Source organism: Semicossyphus pulcher, unplaced genomic scaffold, assembly GCF_022749685.1.
Source record: "Semicossyphus pulcher isolate SPU_LCO1_2020_fin unplaced genomic scaffold, fSemPul1.0.p SCAF_18, whole genome shotgun sequence".
Lineage (NCBI taxonomy): Eukaryota > Metazoa > Chordata > Actinopteri > Labriformes > Labridae > Semicossyphus > Semicossyphus pulcher.
Genome location: NW_027211691.1, coordinates 24,317,501 through 24,332,283, shown reverse-complemented (window position 1 = coordinate 24,332,283; position 14,783 = coordinate 24,317,501). Strand labels below are relative to the sequence as shown.

General features: G+C 44.3%; 1 protein-coding gene across 1 annotated transcript in view; it reads left to right on the top strand.

Annotated features, from left to right (window-relative positions):
- The first annotated feature begins 453 nt into the window (after nucleotides 1-453).
- Nucleotides 454-14,783, top strand: part of LOC138595948 (vasoactive intestinal polypeptide receptor 2-like) — a 24,234-nt gene continuing 9,904 nt past the window's right edge. Inside the window, exons 1-4 of the mRNA XM_069667484.1 lie at nucleotides 454-521; nucleotides 7,900-7,999; nucleotides 9,017-9,124; nucleotides 11,904-12,001. Coding sequence (XP_069523585.1) covers nucleotides 462-521; nucleotides 7,900-7,999; nucleotides 9,017-9,124; nucleotides 11,904-12,001 — 366 coding nt within the window. The 5' untranslated portion in view covers nucleotides 454-461. The remainder of the gene's footprint in view (nucleotides 522-7,899; nucleotides 8,000-9,016; nucleotides 9,125-11,903; nucleotides 12,002-14,783) is intronic.

Genomic DNA, 14,783 nt, shown 5'->3' with positions numbered 1-14,783 from the left:
GCGGGAGCGCGCATCAGTGCGGGGTGTCCTCAGGGGCAGCGTGTGACGGGGACGCGCACATGTTTGATAGTGGACAGAGATTCAGATCACCGCCTCAGTGTACCTCAGATCACTGGGCTCGTCACAGCACACCGCCTGCCCTGGACTTATACCAACTACGGGAACCAGCTCGTGCCACTTTGGACTGTTTCAGGTGTTTATTTACAGTTTTTACTTTGAGGTGATTGTTCCAACTTTTTATAAATACATTTCACCTCTTCACGAGCCTCAGCGGTGAATGAAACTGTGCGTAAAAGCTGCAGAACAACGTGAAGAAGAACTGATTCACAGGCGAAACTTTACGCGCATTGAAAGCACTAATAAGTGCACACACAAATCACAGTTTGGTGCCATTTGAGCGCACGTGCTTCCTGGCGAGGATGTGAGTCGCGAGCTGCTGTTCAGATGGATGAGATGTGAACATGTCCTTTACGCACCGGCTCGCTCCGCTGCTGCTGCTGGGCTTCAGCCTCCTCCACACGGTCAGTGCCTTACTTATTACCGTAATCACCGGGTGTTCTGTGATCATTTTATCGTTATTATCTTTAAATATGAAACAAATTGTGTCTCATACCTTTTCAAGAAGAGGCGTTGTTGGTGTTTAGAGCGAGTTTACTGCATTTAAAATGTTTTTTGTTGTATTCTTGCAAAATTGCGCAGCAGATTGAGCTCTTGTGGCTCCAGATATTTAGTTTAAAGTGGTTTGTTGGCAAAATAAGGTCTTAATATTCTTAAAACTGAGTTTATTATGACCACATTCTACTTGATTAACTTTTATTTCACACTGCTGTATTTTAACTTTTTAACATGTTTTCCTCTGAGATTTCTCCAACTTTAAAGCACTTTAAGTTCTTAATAATCAGATTTTCTTTCCAACAGATGAAAACTGCTCATTTTTCTAAATCAATTGTTTAGCCTTTATGTCGTCACAGTTTCCCAGATCCCAAAGTGACATCTTGAAACCGTCAAACCAGCAGCTCAAAACAAAATACTTTCTTATTAACGTCACAAAAAGCAGCAAACCCTTTTTTTAAGAAGCTGCGAACAACAAATGTTTGACATTTTTGCTTGAAACTCCCCAAAACATTCACAAAATATTTGGCGATTTATTTTCTATTGATCGATTAATCGTTGAAGCTCTAAATAGGACTTACAGGCCTGTCATCCGGCTCCATCATCAGCCTGTAAACTCTCTATAAACACACAGTGATAACTTCACAGTGTGCAGCTGCAGCTCACAGCTCCTCTCCTCCACTGTGTGAAAACATGAATAATAGATTCACTTTTTGCTGCTGCTGGTTAATTTTTAATACTCAGGTCTGATTCTGGACTCGGCTCTAAATTTAGACTTCTGTTCTTCCACAGAAAGTCGTCGTCTTTTAGAAACGCTTTAAAATACGGGACTGTCCCTTTAGTGGATTCAGCAGCAGACGACTCAAAGATAAACTCAAAGTTTACGTGTGTGGATGCTGAAGAGGTGACGACAGGGCTTAAAAGGCCGCTCAGGAAAAAGCAGAGTGATTCATTGAGGATTTTCCTGAAGAGTCACGGCAGTCCACGAAGAGAAAAGTAACAAAGACAAACCAACGTTTTCTGAATCTTTTGACCCAAAATCTTCAGATTTATTCACAAACATAAACGAAAAGGTCGAGTTTAAATGGAAAACCTGCTTTTCTTCTGTCTTTAAAGAGACAAACAGGCTTTAAAGCTTTTCTGCTGAATGTAAGATGGAGATGAAGTGCGTAATAAAAATACATGATATACAGCAAACTGCTCACACAGCAACTCTCTGTGTCCCAGCAAAGGGAATTTCACAACTTCTGCAAACACAAAATACGTGTGTGTGCGTGTGTGTGCGTGCTGTCGGTTACTGACATCTCTTCCTATATTGATCACACTGCAGATCAGAGTCCTGCTGATCTGTGAGCTCATACCTGAAGGCTGCAGGGACTGAAAGATTTATGCTCTGAGTTTATTTAAAACTGTAAAATAAGCAGATTTACTTCACTGCGTCTGAGAGATGAAGGAAAACGAGGCCTTTTGTAATTTGTTTGTACAACCTCGATTCCTTTCCTCGCCTCCTCTCCTCTTATCTTAGTCCCTCCCACCTGAGATGGAACAAGGAGACATGAGGAGGGTAGTTTGAGATCGTTGGAGGATGGAGGAGACAAAAGAGAGAAACTCACAGAGTAACTTGTAATCTTTCTTTAGACTCGCGGTCGGATGTCAGTACGGGAAGTGTTCTGGTTTTAGTTTGTAACACGCTTGTAGTCTGAGTAATATTGACCAATCACGTCTCGGCAGGCTGCGGCGTATGCAGGAAAACTGTTTGCTCTCATGACCCCGGCATCTCGCCGCAACGACTTCTTCTACGTTCAGAACCGGACAGAACTTTAAGGCCCAAGCTGATCATCTTAAACTCTTGCGCAACGACTTTTTTAAACTTCTGCACGAAAAATCCTTCAGAGTGACGTCATATAAACTTTTCTTTGACACCGAGAGGTGAGAAGAGCAGCTCAGGTAGGCCTCATGTCACGAGTTCAGCTGATGAGAACTTTCCACCAGTCCTTTTTCTGCTGAAATATAATATGCTGTACAACCAGACTTATGTTCTAGTATCTCTCAATGTATTAAAGGTTAGCAGCCTGAGAGGAAATTAGATTTAAAGCAGAAATGTTCAGCGTAAAGACAACCTTTAAATGTCTCACCTGCGGACGCTGACATCCGTGTGAACTACAAGTTTTCACACTCGCAGGTTGAACTGTAAAAAACTGCACAGCGGGATTTAAAGCTCGTGTCCTGCTGTATTATCCGTGCTTACAGTGACATCTGCTACAAGAATGAATCATCAGGGGTTAAAGGTCAGGAACGCTTTACTGAAGTCGGAGGCAGCCTGAAACACATCGTCCATTCTCAGACGTTCGCTCATGACGGCTGTCAGAGTGTTGGCAAACATCACGTACGGCTGTTTTATAGCTGAGTGAAACTGATGAGCAGAAACGGGAACATTTTTACATGTTCGTGATTTAATCCGGATTCAGAACAAAACTTTCTACTTGTTTTTTTTTTTTTACCTTTGCTTCAAACTTTTAGTTTTGTCTCAATCAGACCAGAAGTTGTTTCTTAATCCTGCTGACAAAGAAGCTGAAAACGACCAGAAACAAAAAGGAAGTGAAGGAAAAACAGAAGTACATTTGATAATAAAAACAAAAGTTAGAAGAAGTTAGATTAACTTCCTGACTTCCTACACTTTGCAAACAGCCCTGCAGACGTTTAGTCGAGCTGATGTTGGAGTCGATATTCTGTTTAAAATAAATCCCATGAAACCACAAAACAATACACGTATCTATTAGTGTTTTCAGCGTACGAAGGCCATGCATGTGCTCTTCCTCTGTGCCATAGAGCTCCATTGTTGTCCAACACCATTGAAAGCACCTCAATGAGAAAACCTGTTGTTCTGGAAGACGTGTAACCTTGTATACTTGTCACAGAGTTCAGGGTTACAGAGGCACGAGTGGAGAGATGTAGTGATGTTGTGTTCTCGATCTCACATCCCTTCTACAAGAACATACACGGATAGAAACACACACACGAGTATATTAATGTGGGCTCATGCATGAATATTGCTAAATGTGTGCAACCCTGAGCTCAGATCTCCTGACTGGTCTTTCAGTGAACTGTCTGCGCTCTCTAAGTTAAAGGGCCAGTTCGCTGATTTTCAACCTCAGTCCGATCATGCCATCACGGGGAGCTAATGCCATTATGGTCGGGAAAAGAAAGCAGTTTCTCTCTGTGCCTTTGGAGGACGCTCTCCGCTTCTCCAACGGGCCAGGGAGCTCGCTAAACTACACTTCCTCAATACATGACGCCGGCCTCCGATGTCATGTCTCGTTCAAAATCGTCAGGTTTGAAGTTTAGACTGCAGAGCTGAAGATGTTTTAGACGATCCACCGGTATATTCTCGACGTGTTTCAGATTCTGTCCCGCTCTGAGCCGTTGCCTGCAGTGAAACGGTCGTATTTCACTCCAGCGTCTCTCGCTGGGGCGCAATGCATGCTGGGTGTTGTAGGAATGTAGAATGGGTGAAACCCCGAGGTGTTTGAACAACTTTCTCCACAGCTATGGCGCCAATTTCAAATTTTATTGCTTCCATGGATTACAGAGAACACCAGCTGTGACCGACGGGTGAACTGCTCCTTTAAGCAGGTTCAGGTAATCCTTCAGCCGCGACCTTCCAGTTCAGAAGTCTTACCTGAATAGCACACTACACAGAGGTTAGCATCATTATACAGCTTATTACCCAAAATACAGACGCTAAAAGCTGTCATAAAGAAATGCACTTCCAATCGTAAAGCCTTTGCTGTTGGACATTTGTTACAACAATCCGAGAAACGATCCGTGTGGAGAGCAGAGGAGGCGGAACATAATCTGCTGTCATGACGGCTCCCATCAGCAGCTACCTGGTGATGATTTAGCTTCTTATTAATCTCTATAAACAGAAATCTTCTTGTAAGTTCAGCTAACGATTACATGTTGTCTCTCAAGTTGTTTGTCGTACTGAAAACGCCGCAGCGCACGGAAAAGGAGGTCTTCTCTGGAGTGGTTTATCGCTAAACTCTGGCTCCACAGGAAGCCCTAAAGAGTTGGCCCTCGCTCCGTGAGGCTGTATCTACGTCAGGCGATAGACGATGTGTCCCAAGGTTGGTCTTTGGATAATCAGTTTGTTGTGGGTTTAGTTTTTGGTCCAAATAAAATGTTATTTCAGCTCCAGTTGTCTTTGGAGCTTTAAGCACCCACAGATGAAATGTTTGATTGGTTAACACAGCTTGCTGACAGGTTGACGCACTCATGCAATCGACGAAAAGTCTTGTGAAATGTGTTTGTGAGACGTAAACACGCTGACACTGGGTCTGATAGGCGGCTGAGAGCGGCGGTATCTCAGTGTAAACAGACCTCCCAGCTCACGCACACTCGCAGTATATCACAGAGTCAAGTTGACACACGGACTCGTTCTGTTTGAGTGTGTTTCTCTTTGTGCAGATTGTTCAGGCTGCCCTTTGTTTACTCTGTGTTTGAGTGTGTTTCCCTGCTTAACCAACAGCTGGACCAGGAACAAGAGACTCACGCACACACATACCGAGCTCTGGTGTGACAAAGTTTATCGTTTATTAGCTGCACAAAAGTTTGGTTTGTAGGATCGTCATACAGCCGGCGTTAACCAGAAGAGGCTAATGTGTCCTATAAAAACAGTGATGGTAAAATGCATCTGTAGTGTAAATATAGCGTTGGCCCAAGACTTTGTGCTGAACACAGCATTTTTATTTAGACTGTGAACTTTTGGCCTCAGACTTTTGTACTGGGTCAGCGTCAGCCTCACTAAGTCAAAGCTAATGTTTACATCAGTCTTTCTAACGACTTCTAATGTGTAAATATGTGTTTTTGTCTTTGTTTTATTCTTAATAAATATTTACATTTCTTCCAGCAATTCCTGAAGTTCAGCGGCCACAGAGGGGGAATAAATAAGGATTTAAAATAACAGAGCAGATTTGTTCGCCCCGAATATTCAAATGAACCATCTGTTCCCCCACACGCTGCAAACTTCATGTTGGAAGAAACAAACGCGCAGAGTGCCAATAAAGTGTTGATTAAATTTCGACAAGAGTTATGAAGACCAAAAACTGTAGAGCTGGGAAAAAAAGTTTCTAACTTACCTTAAAGAGGAGGTGTTCTGCTGTTCGACATGTTAAGACATAATGTTGGATGTTCAGACTCAACGTGGTTCAGGTCTGCAGGTGAAAGTATGTTGGAGTAATCCCCAGGCTGCTCAGCTCAGTCTGCAGGCTGCTGTGAACGCCAGGTTTCACGCTGTTTTTTCTACACGCTGCATTTTGTGACATCACAGAATGCAGCCTCAGCAGGCCAATCAGAAGAAAGCGGGCTTATAGGGGCGGGGTTTCTTAAAGGGACGGAGCTGACTGAGTCGTTTCAGGCAGAGGCTGTATGAGGGACATGTGGATCACCGGTGTGAGAAACATGAGGAGTTTTTTTTAACTGTAAGTTATGCTAAGCTACCCCACAGGTATCACTGAGTGAAATATGAAGCTTTAATTTCTTCTTTTCTGCCTTCTTTGTCATGACTTTGGCTTTAGTCTGCACCCAGGTGTGCCAGATTGTGGCCATCGTTTCACCAAGGTATAGATTTTTTCTTAACTGTTATCGTCGGGAATATGTCAAGCTTTTCATCTGTGGGGTTTTAATCTGTGAATAGAAAAGTTTAATCTCGGTCTTGGACAAATAAATGTCAGATCAAGGTTCAAGAAGATTATTTATCAGTCATAAAAAGAACCGCCATAAACCTTCTGTGAACGCACAGAGAAAAAAACGCTTCCTATTACTGCAGAACCTGCCCGAGGAGCATCACACTTTTAAATGGTGAATGGACTGCACGTAGATTACACTCTTCTAGTCTTCAGACAACTCAAAGTGCCAATTTCCTACCAGTATCTATGCTCATTCACACACGGATGGCTATCCTCAGAAGCAATTTGGGGTTCAGTGTCTTGCCCAAGGACACTTCAACATGTGACTGTAGCAGTCAGGGATCTAACCCCCAACCTAACGATTGAGAGACGACTAGGGATGTCACGATACCAAAAATATAGTTGTCGATACAAATACCAGTGAAATTCCACGATTCTCGATACCTAATTCTATCGCACGGTAAACAAAAAAAGAAAGTAAAAACACACCATATTTCTTATTATTGATTTTATTTTTTCAAATATTTGCTTTGATTAAAAAATAAATCTTGGCATTAGTAGTTTTAATTCTGTATTATAAGCCGCTTAGAGCTGCTGTTATTGCTCTCGAATATCTATTTAATATTGCTGTGAAAATAATCTCCTTCAAACAACTGGCAAGTTTGACGCCAAAAACGACGTTTTAGAAGATTGTATTTGAAGACATCGTGATAACATTGTAAGTTACCATCGCCTAATACTCATTTTTACTGAATAGTGCTTGAACGCATCATAATGTAACTCAATGCAACCTTCGTTGTTACGCTGTTAGCGCCGTTATTTAGTCAAGTAGGACTGTGCTGTCTGCTGGCTAACAGCTAACGCTACTAGCGCTCCTCCTGCCCATTTCAACACGGATTTGTTGTTCTCAGTGTAACAATATCAGGGAAAAATAGGGACCGGACGGCTGGACGGTGTTAGGCTCGAACTCTTCCCCGGTATTTACGGTACCTGCGGTACTGTAGAAAAATGAGTACCGTCACGTTTTCAGAATTTTGGCATCGACTTGGTACCGCAGTATCGGGTCTTGTGACATCCCTAGAGACGACGGACTCTCCCAGTGAGCCGCAGTTTAACTTTTACTTTTATTGGTCAGAAATGTAAACAAATGCAGGCTTTTAAAAAAAGGTGTTAAGTTACAATTAATTGAATCTATGACAATGTTATGCTTCTTCTGTCAGGGTTTGAAATGGTGACTTACCACCCTAATTCTATAAGTATTTTCCCCATTTATATGATTTAAAACGTCTCATTTTGTCCTGGTTTAAGATATGAAAACACCTCAGCACAGGCTTGACGGCTTCATGCTATATTTTACTTCTGTAGCCAAATAAAGTAGGATAAAGGAATAGTGAAATAAAGTGATTGCCAGGAAGAAGTGATCTAAAGCCCCCTCCCTGAACCCTCTTGGTGCAGGCTGCAGATAAAGCAGAGAACTATAAGCACGTTAAACAAATACCAGCGTGTAGGCCGACACAGACTCTGAACTCTTGACTGATACAGAAGGTTTGTTCCTGTTGGAGATAATATTCATAATATCTTGTTCCTATCGTCCTCACAGATAAATGGCAGGTTTCCTCACTGCCAGTTCTACTGGGAGATGGAGAGAGCCAGGACAGAGTGTCGGACACAACTGCAGCAGCAGACCCCGTCCAGCACAGGTACACACACACAAAGACACACACAAGAGGAGTTATGTAGTGAGTAACACTGTTGGTATGTGCAGGAACAAAAACTCAAAAAGTACTTAAATACACAGATATCAGTGTGTACTTGTTTGACTAACATTGTGGGGACTTTTCACACAGTCGCACTATGAGGACTCGCTTTCCTACAGGGACAGAAGGGTTAAACTTTGTTTAAGGCTGGGATGCGGTTAGTGCATGTGTGTGTGTGTGCGTGTGTGTGTGCGTGTGCGCTTCATGTGTTCCTCACAAATCTTTGGGGATGTGGCCAGAGAGTCGAATCAATGATTGATAGCAAGTGTGTTGCAACACAGGCTGAAACTACATTCACACACACCCTCTGCTTCATGAAGCTGGCTTCAGTCAACATGCACACACACACACACACACACACACACGCACACACACACACACACATACATACATATGAACATATAGTACATGCAAAGCTGAGCTGCTCTGTTTTCTCTACAAGGTCATGCATGCTTGAATGTTTCCCCTTGGTGATAATAAAAGAGAAGGGTTTTATTTGTGTGGTTTGCAGCTCATGTTTTCTCGCGTGTGTGCGTGTGTGAGGGTGTGTGGGTGTATGTTTTTAAACCACCGTCCCATCCTCCTGGTAGGCCGGTCGGGGCCTCTCTCAAACCTCCTTATTAGGCTTCATTTGCTAAACCTTTAATTTATTCAAGCAATTTATCTAATTTAATTTCTTTAGAATTGTGTTGTTTTCCCCTTTTTAATGATGTTATTCCTGCGATGTAAAATAAAAAGTAAAGTCCTTTAAGTGTTGGATTAAGGATTTGTGTTCCCTCCTGAATGTTCCGCAGAGCCAAATGTCAACACTTCAGAGTGCTTTTATGTTGATTTATCTCCTGACAGTTCGTTCCGCACCAGGCACAGGATCAGTCGGTTTGAAACAAGGAGCTCGGCCAGACAGGAAGTTGTGGGCTGTGTGATTTATACGTCTAACGTTGTGTGTGTGTCTGTGTCCAGGATGTCACGGCGAGTGGGACAATGTCTCCTGTTGGCAGAGAGCGGCGGTCGGAGAGGTGATGACCCTGCCCTGCCCTTCCCCCATCGTGCTCCTGTTTGGAAAGAAAGGTGAGCCCCGACACGCGTGCACACACGCTCACACACACGCTCACACACACGCTCACACACACGCTCACACACACGCTCACACACACGCTCACAGCCATTTCAGAATATTTTAGAATTAATTGAATTAATTTATGATAAAATTCTGTTTTAGTCTCTTCGCTCCAGCAAGATCTGGCAACACAGATATCGACATACTGTATCTTTTTATCTGTCAAACCAATGACAGGGCGCTGCCATCTTGCTCATCTGTATTCAGAGCGTGTGCAGGAGCCCCATTTGTCAACAGAGCTGTCAATCATGAAGCCACGCCCCCTTTTTATAGCATCATTACTTAATGCAGTGTGCCTCCTACTACTGTGAAGCAGTAAACGTCACGTGTTGTTCTAAGTGAATCGCTGCAGCTCCTCTGTCCCGGACTGAACCCGCTCAGTCCGTATCGACTGACTGTGACCTCCACCAGCCGTTTCCTTCACAGCTAATTTCCCAAACTCTCGTCTTTCAGTCCACTCATTCTGCCTCATCCATCAAGTTGATCGCCTCTCGTCCCTCTACCTTTGATCCTCTCGATCTTCGGTCATCTGAACACGTCACAGGCGCGGGTCTCATCCCTCCTCCTCCTCTGCTGCCCTCGGCTTCCCTTTCCTCTCCAATCAACTCGTTCACCTTCTGCACATCCCTAAACCCTCTCTTTAGGACAGTCTCTTTTCTCTGACCTTCTTTAGACATGTTTTTTTGTTAGCTAACAGAAAAAGCCAAATCCTGGAAAAGGTCTCAAACTTAGGATGAAAGAAACAAATAGTTTGAAGAGCTGTAAAGTTGTCCCTCACAGCGGGAGATTTTCCCTGTCGTCTCCTGAGGCCAGACGTGTAAAAAGTAAAAAGTGAATAAGCAGTGAATGCTCCTGACTATTACCTGCTTCGTTCACTCCTCGGCTCGCCCCGACTTCTTGCAGACTTTATACCAGGAGGCTGGCAGGAAAAAGTCTGCATAAAGTCGGGGTGAATAATTCGGCTGTTCGCGTTCACGCATGCAGCCCGCCCGGACAATGTGGGGACACTTTCAGGAGTGCAGAGCATGAGTGAAAGAGGCTAAGATGTGACTCCTCTCCGTTTGTTTGTGATATGCTGCATCAAAATGAACTATCCATCCATCCTCTATTACGCTTATCCTGTTCAAGGTCGTGGGCGGCTGGAGACAATCCCGGCTGTCATTGGGCGAGAGGCGGGGTTACACCCTGGACTGATCGCCAGTCAATCACAGGGCTGACACTTGTTCCCCTTTCCCACTGAAATTAGTATTTTGACGCAGGTTTTTCAGACCCGTGAAGACCCGCTTATAGATGCTGATTGTCTCTTTTTCCATTTCCAGTGAAGTATACTCATGTCGGTTTCTTTTCTGCTGCGTCACCGCCTGACATCACGCCTGAAACTGGGTTAGTAACCAGTGAAGATGTTTCGGTGGTTAGGTCTTTATTGTATCTGTTACTCATTCAGTCTGTTTATCAAACTCGGCGTCAAATTTGGAACGATGTTTGGGCGCTGCTCGGACAGAGACGGGCGGAATTTGTAGCAGAGCTGGCGAGGAGTCGCAGAAGTTACCGACGGAACATAGCATCGGGCCAGAGAGGGGGCGGAGATTAGCGTGTCGACACGGGTTTTGTGTTCAAATCAATGCCGATCGGAGCCGAGGAGATAATTACCCGGGTCTACTGCAGAGTCATGTGACCCGGGTCTGAATGCGGATTGTAACCTTTCACACTAAGCAAAAACGCTGAGTGTTAGCGGGTTTTTTGACCAGTGGGAAAGCGGCTGTAGAGACAGACAACCTTTCATGCTCACATTCATACCTACAGGCGATTTAGAGTCACCAATGATCCTAACCAGCATGTCTGTGGACTGTGGGAGGAAGCCGGAGAACCCGGAGGGAACCCACGCATGCACGGGGAGAACATGCAGACTCCACACAGAAAGGCCCGCTACGTCTGAACTGAGACTTGCTCCACCCTGCAGCCCCCAAAATGAGTTCATTCAACCAAATGATAATGTCTAAATATTTCCTGCTGCAGCTCTAAATTTTCTCTGTTTTGTTTCTACATTCATTCAATCTTTTTACCTTTATCCATTATTTACCCATCATATCCATTATTATCAGCCTCCGGAAGAGAAAAAGCTTTTAATCACAGCAAACTCTTTCGAAAACCATTTCAACACAAGTTTATTTTACATCAATATTTTGAGAAGAAATACTTCTTCAGATGTTCTTGCTGTTGTTGGCCTGCCTTCAAGATATCTCTGAACTTCTCCTGAGCCTCCCTCCATCCCATCCACCCTCTGCTCCTCATCACCACCCTCCCTCTCTCCTCCACATCACTGTGTTTCCACCCGCTCCGGCCCTTTCTGTTAATGAGTCTAATTATTCGCGGGGCAGCTGACAACATCTGGGCTGGCCGACTTTCTCCGTGATTTCCCTCCGCAGCGTCTGTCAGCGGCCCGGTTTGTCCTCAGCTCTGCCGGTTAAAGGATGAGGCGTGAAAATCAGCACAGCAGCAGAGCGGCGGCCGCTCTCCGTCAGACGTCACAGACTGAGACTCTCCTGCTGCTGCTGAGAGCTGTGCAGGAGAGAGGAGAGATTTTACAGGCCGCTTTTGGAGTTATGAATAATGGAGTTTTGGCTCCTGCGGATGAAACATAAAGGATCCTGATTTCTGATGCAACCATATTTTAATTATGTCTCTGGCAATAAACATAAAGTGAACAAGTATTCTGTTTGTGTCTCTCAGGTTACATCAGCAGGAACTGCACAGAGAGCGGCTGGTCGGACGTTTACCCCGCCATCACCGTCGCCTGCTGGTCAGACGACACAGACGAACCCAGTGAGGTGGGTCCCGTGTGTGATGTCATGTTTGCACTCTTACCTCACCCGCTGGTTCGTGCACTGCCGCTTTAAAGCCTCGCATTTGTCAGTTTTGTCATCCCCGTTGTGACCATATTTGGACATGAGGGTGGAGCTGGAGAGGAGTGATTGATTAGTCATCAAAGCTAAACGGGCTGCAGCTGTGCTCATTACAGAAGCTGCATCCTTCGAAGGACACGTCTCCGGAGGATGAGCCATTCGTAGCCTGTCGCTCCTGTCGCCTAACAACAGGTAGCTAGCAGGCTAACCAGCTGCCATAACTTACTCTGCGTAACATAAAGTAATAACCTCGTCGATTTTCACGTAAATAAATGTCTGTTAAGTCTCTATCTGTCACTGAATGAGGTTACTCAGTGCTGGATGTCTGTGGCGACTTTCGTGGAATAAATCACAAGCGGCGCCCAGTTAGTGACACGTTTTCCATCAGCCAGCAGTGGTTGGTCTGCCAGAGAGGGTAGGCGGAGCTAAGCGGCTGCTTTTCCGCTCTCTGCAAGTGTTGCGAGTAAACAGTAATCTACTATGGCTGAACAAACAAAGAAAAGATGGATGACTACAGATACAACTTCAACAAGAAGTGAAAATCCAAAGAAGAAGAAACAAACTCGACGCTCAGATGAAGGCAAAGGTCACCATCAGGGGGCGCCCAAGAGAACGAAACTGAATCTTTGTCAGTTTAACCTTTTATTTTAAAGATAAAGGCCCCTTTTGTTTTGTATCACATGTGTATCTCTGGCTATTCGATTGAGTCGAAACCTAAAACGTTGATATATTAAAGTGTGTTGCCATTTCGTTTAAATTGGCACGCAATGAATCTCAAGATACGTGGGGCCGTGAAGGATGCACCTGATGGATCCTTCCCGGGAAAAGGACGACGCATTTGTCGGCCGGATCTGAAGGAGCCTTCGAAATAGGACGGCCTTCGACGTGCCGCTGTGATGTAGTCAGCCTTCAAATATGTCCTCTCAAGGATGCAGCCCCTGGATTGGGACACAGCTTATGTTCATTCATTAGTTAATTCATTAGCTGGCTATTTAGCTAGTTTACAAGCTAGGCTAACAAGCCAGGTAATTTTGCTGAAATGGGGGTTACACTAACAACTGTTTGGAATTAAGTGGAAGTCTAATTTCACATAATTCCCGCAGAAACTCTCCAAAGAAGATGCAGTTATCATCAGCCTCCATTTGTCGGGAATAATCAACAAAGTATGGAGCCTGTAAAATAACCAGAAACTTTCTTACAAGTTATTTCCTCAAGCAAGACAGTAAAAGTTTATCTGCTTCTTTTTGCTTTCTCAGTTTGCTTGATTTGATTTTGGGTCATTTTTCGATGTTTTGGTTTAAAGAGTTAAAAAGGTAGAAACACTTGGTGCAGGATGAAACACAACAGTGATTTCCGTTTGTGTTTTCATCATGTAAAGTGCAAATGAAGTTCACAGCTCAGACTTCGGTCTGTGGTATCACATCTCTGCACAGGAAACGCTTTTTTAGCAAACAAACAACGGCCCAAGTTTGCACTGTGGGCATTTTTTCTCTTTTCCTTTTCTCAGAAGCGAACCACAGACTAGTTTCAGTTTGATGGATGTCACTCAGACTCAAGAACAGCTCAGGAGCTGAAGTTACTGTGTCTTTCCTCACAGGGAAACATCTTGGTTAATAGTGTTGTTGTATATTCCTCTCTCTCTCATGAGGACGACCGGCCTCTCCAGCTTCTATCGCACTTTGTCAAGTTTGCTTTTATTGATACACCAACGTTTGCAACTCTGGTGATTATGTGAGATCAGTGCAGCTCGTGTGGCCTGCCTGAACCGGCTCGCAGGCGTCGCTCCGTTAAGGCTCAAAGTTCTTCTGCTTTCACTGGTTTTTCTGTGCAAATTGAAATCGTGCATAAAAACAAGTGGGAGGAATCTTCCGGCTGCTGAAGCCTCACGTGATACATGAATGTTTGGACGGAGGATGTTTGGAGGAACACAGTTTGGACGGTGGCAAAGCAAGTTGAAATAAAAGAGAGGAGTTTGTTGTCTTGGAGTTTGGAAAGTGTAGTTTGGCTTGTCGGGATGGATCGATTTACTTTATTGACCCCAAACTGGAAAACTGAGGAAATAGAGAATCACGGTATGTCAGTGGAAGCACTTCAGCAGTCAAGCAGTTGCCTGCAAGAGTGTTGTTACAGTCTGTTTCAGTACTGCTGGTTAAAACAATAGACTGTATAAAAAGATGGCCGACATGACAGCTCCCTAAAAGTGAAGCCAAACCCTCTCTATCGCCCCCTGCTGACTGGCTGCAGTATAGCTCATAAAGCCCGCCTCCTCCATGTTAACCGATGGGACATGAGTCAAACCAAACATGGTTTCTGTCATTATAGTTAGTTCTTATCATGCTGATTTATTTAAGTGTTCATTTTTCTGACAAGTTTATTTTTAATTAGTTATTTGATGCTGTCAAAATGATGATTGACAGCTCTGTTGACCAATCCGGCTCCTGCAGCCGATCAGTTCTGGATTAGCAGAGTGGAGGACAAACGGCGAGAGGAGACGTAACTAAAACAATCACTACAGTCACTGAAGTTTCCATACCTGTGAACTTTAACCTCAGACCAACACAAGAAGCTGTTCTGCTGTTAAACACGCCGGTGTGCGGGATCCTTGCTGTTTTTTCAGTAAGTTCAGTGTGTGTTTTGGTTAGCGGCTCCAGCGGCTCCACCCGCCGATCTCCACTGCGCAGACTCTGGCTCCAAATGACGTCACCAT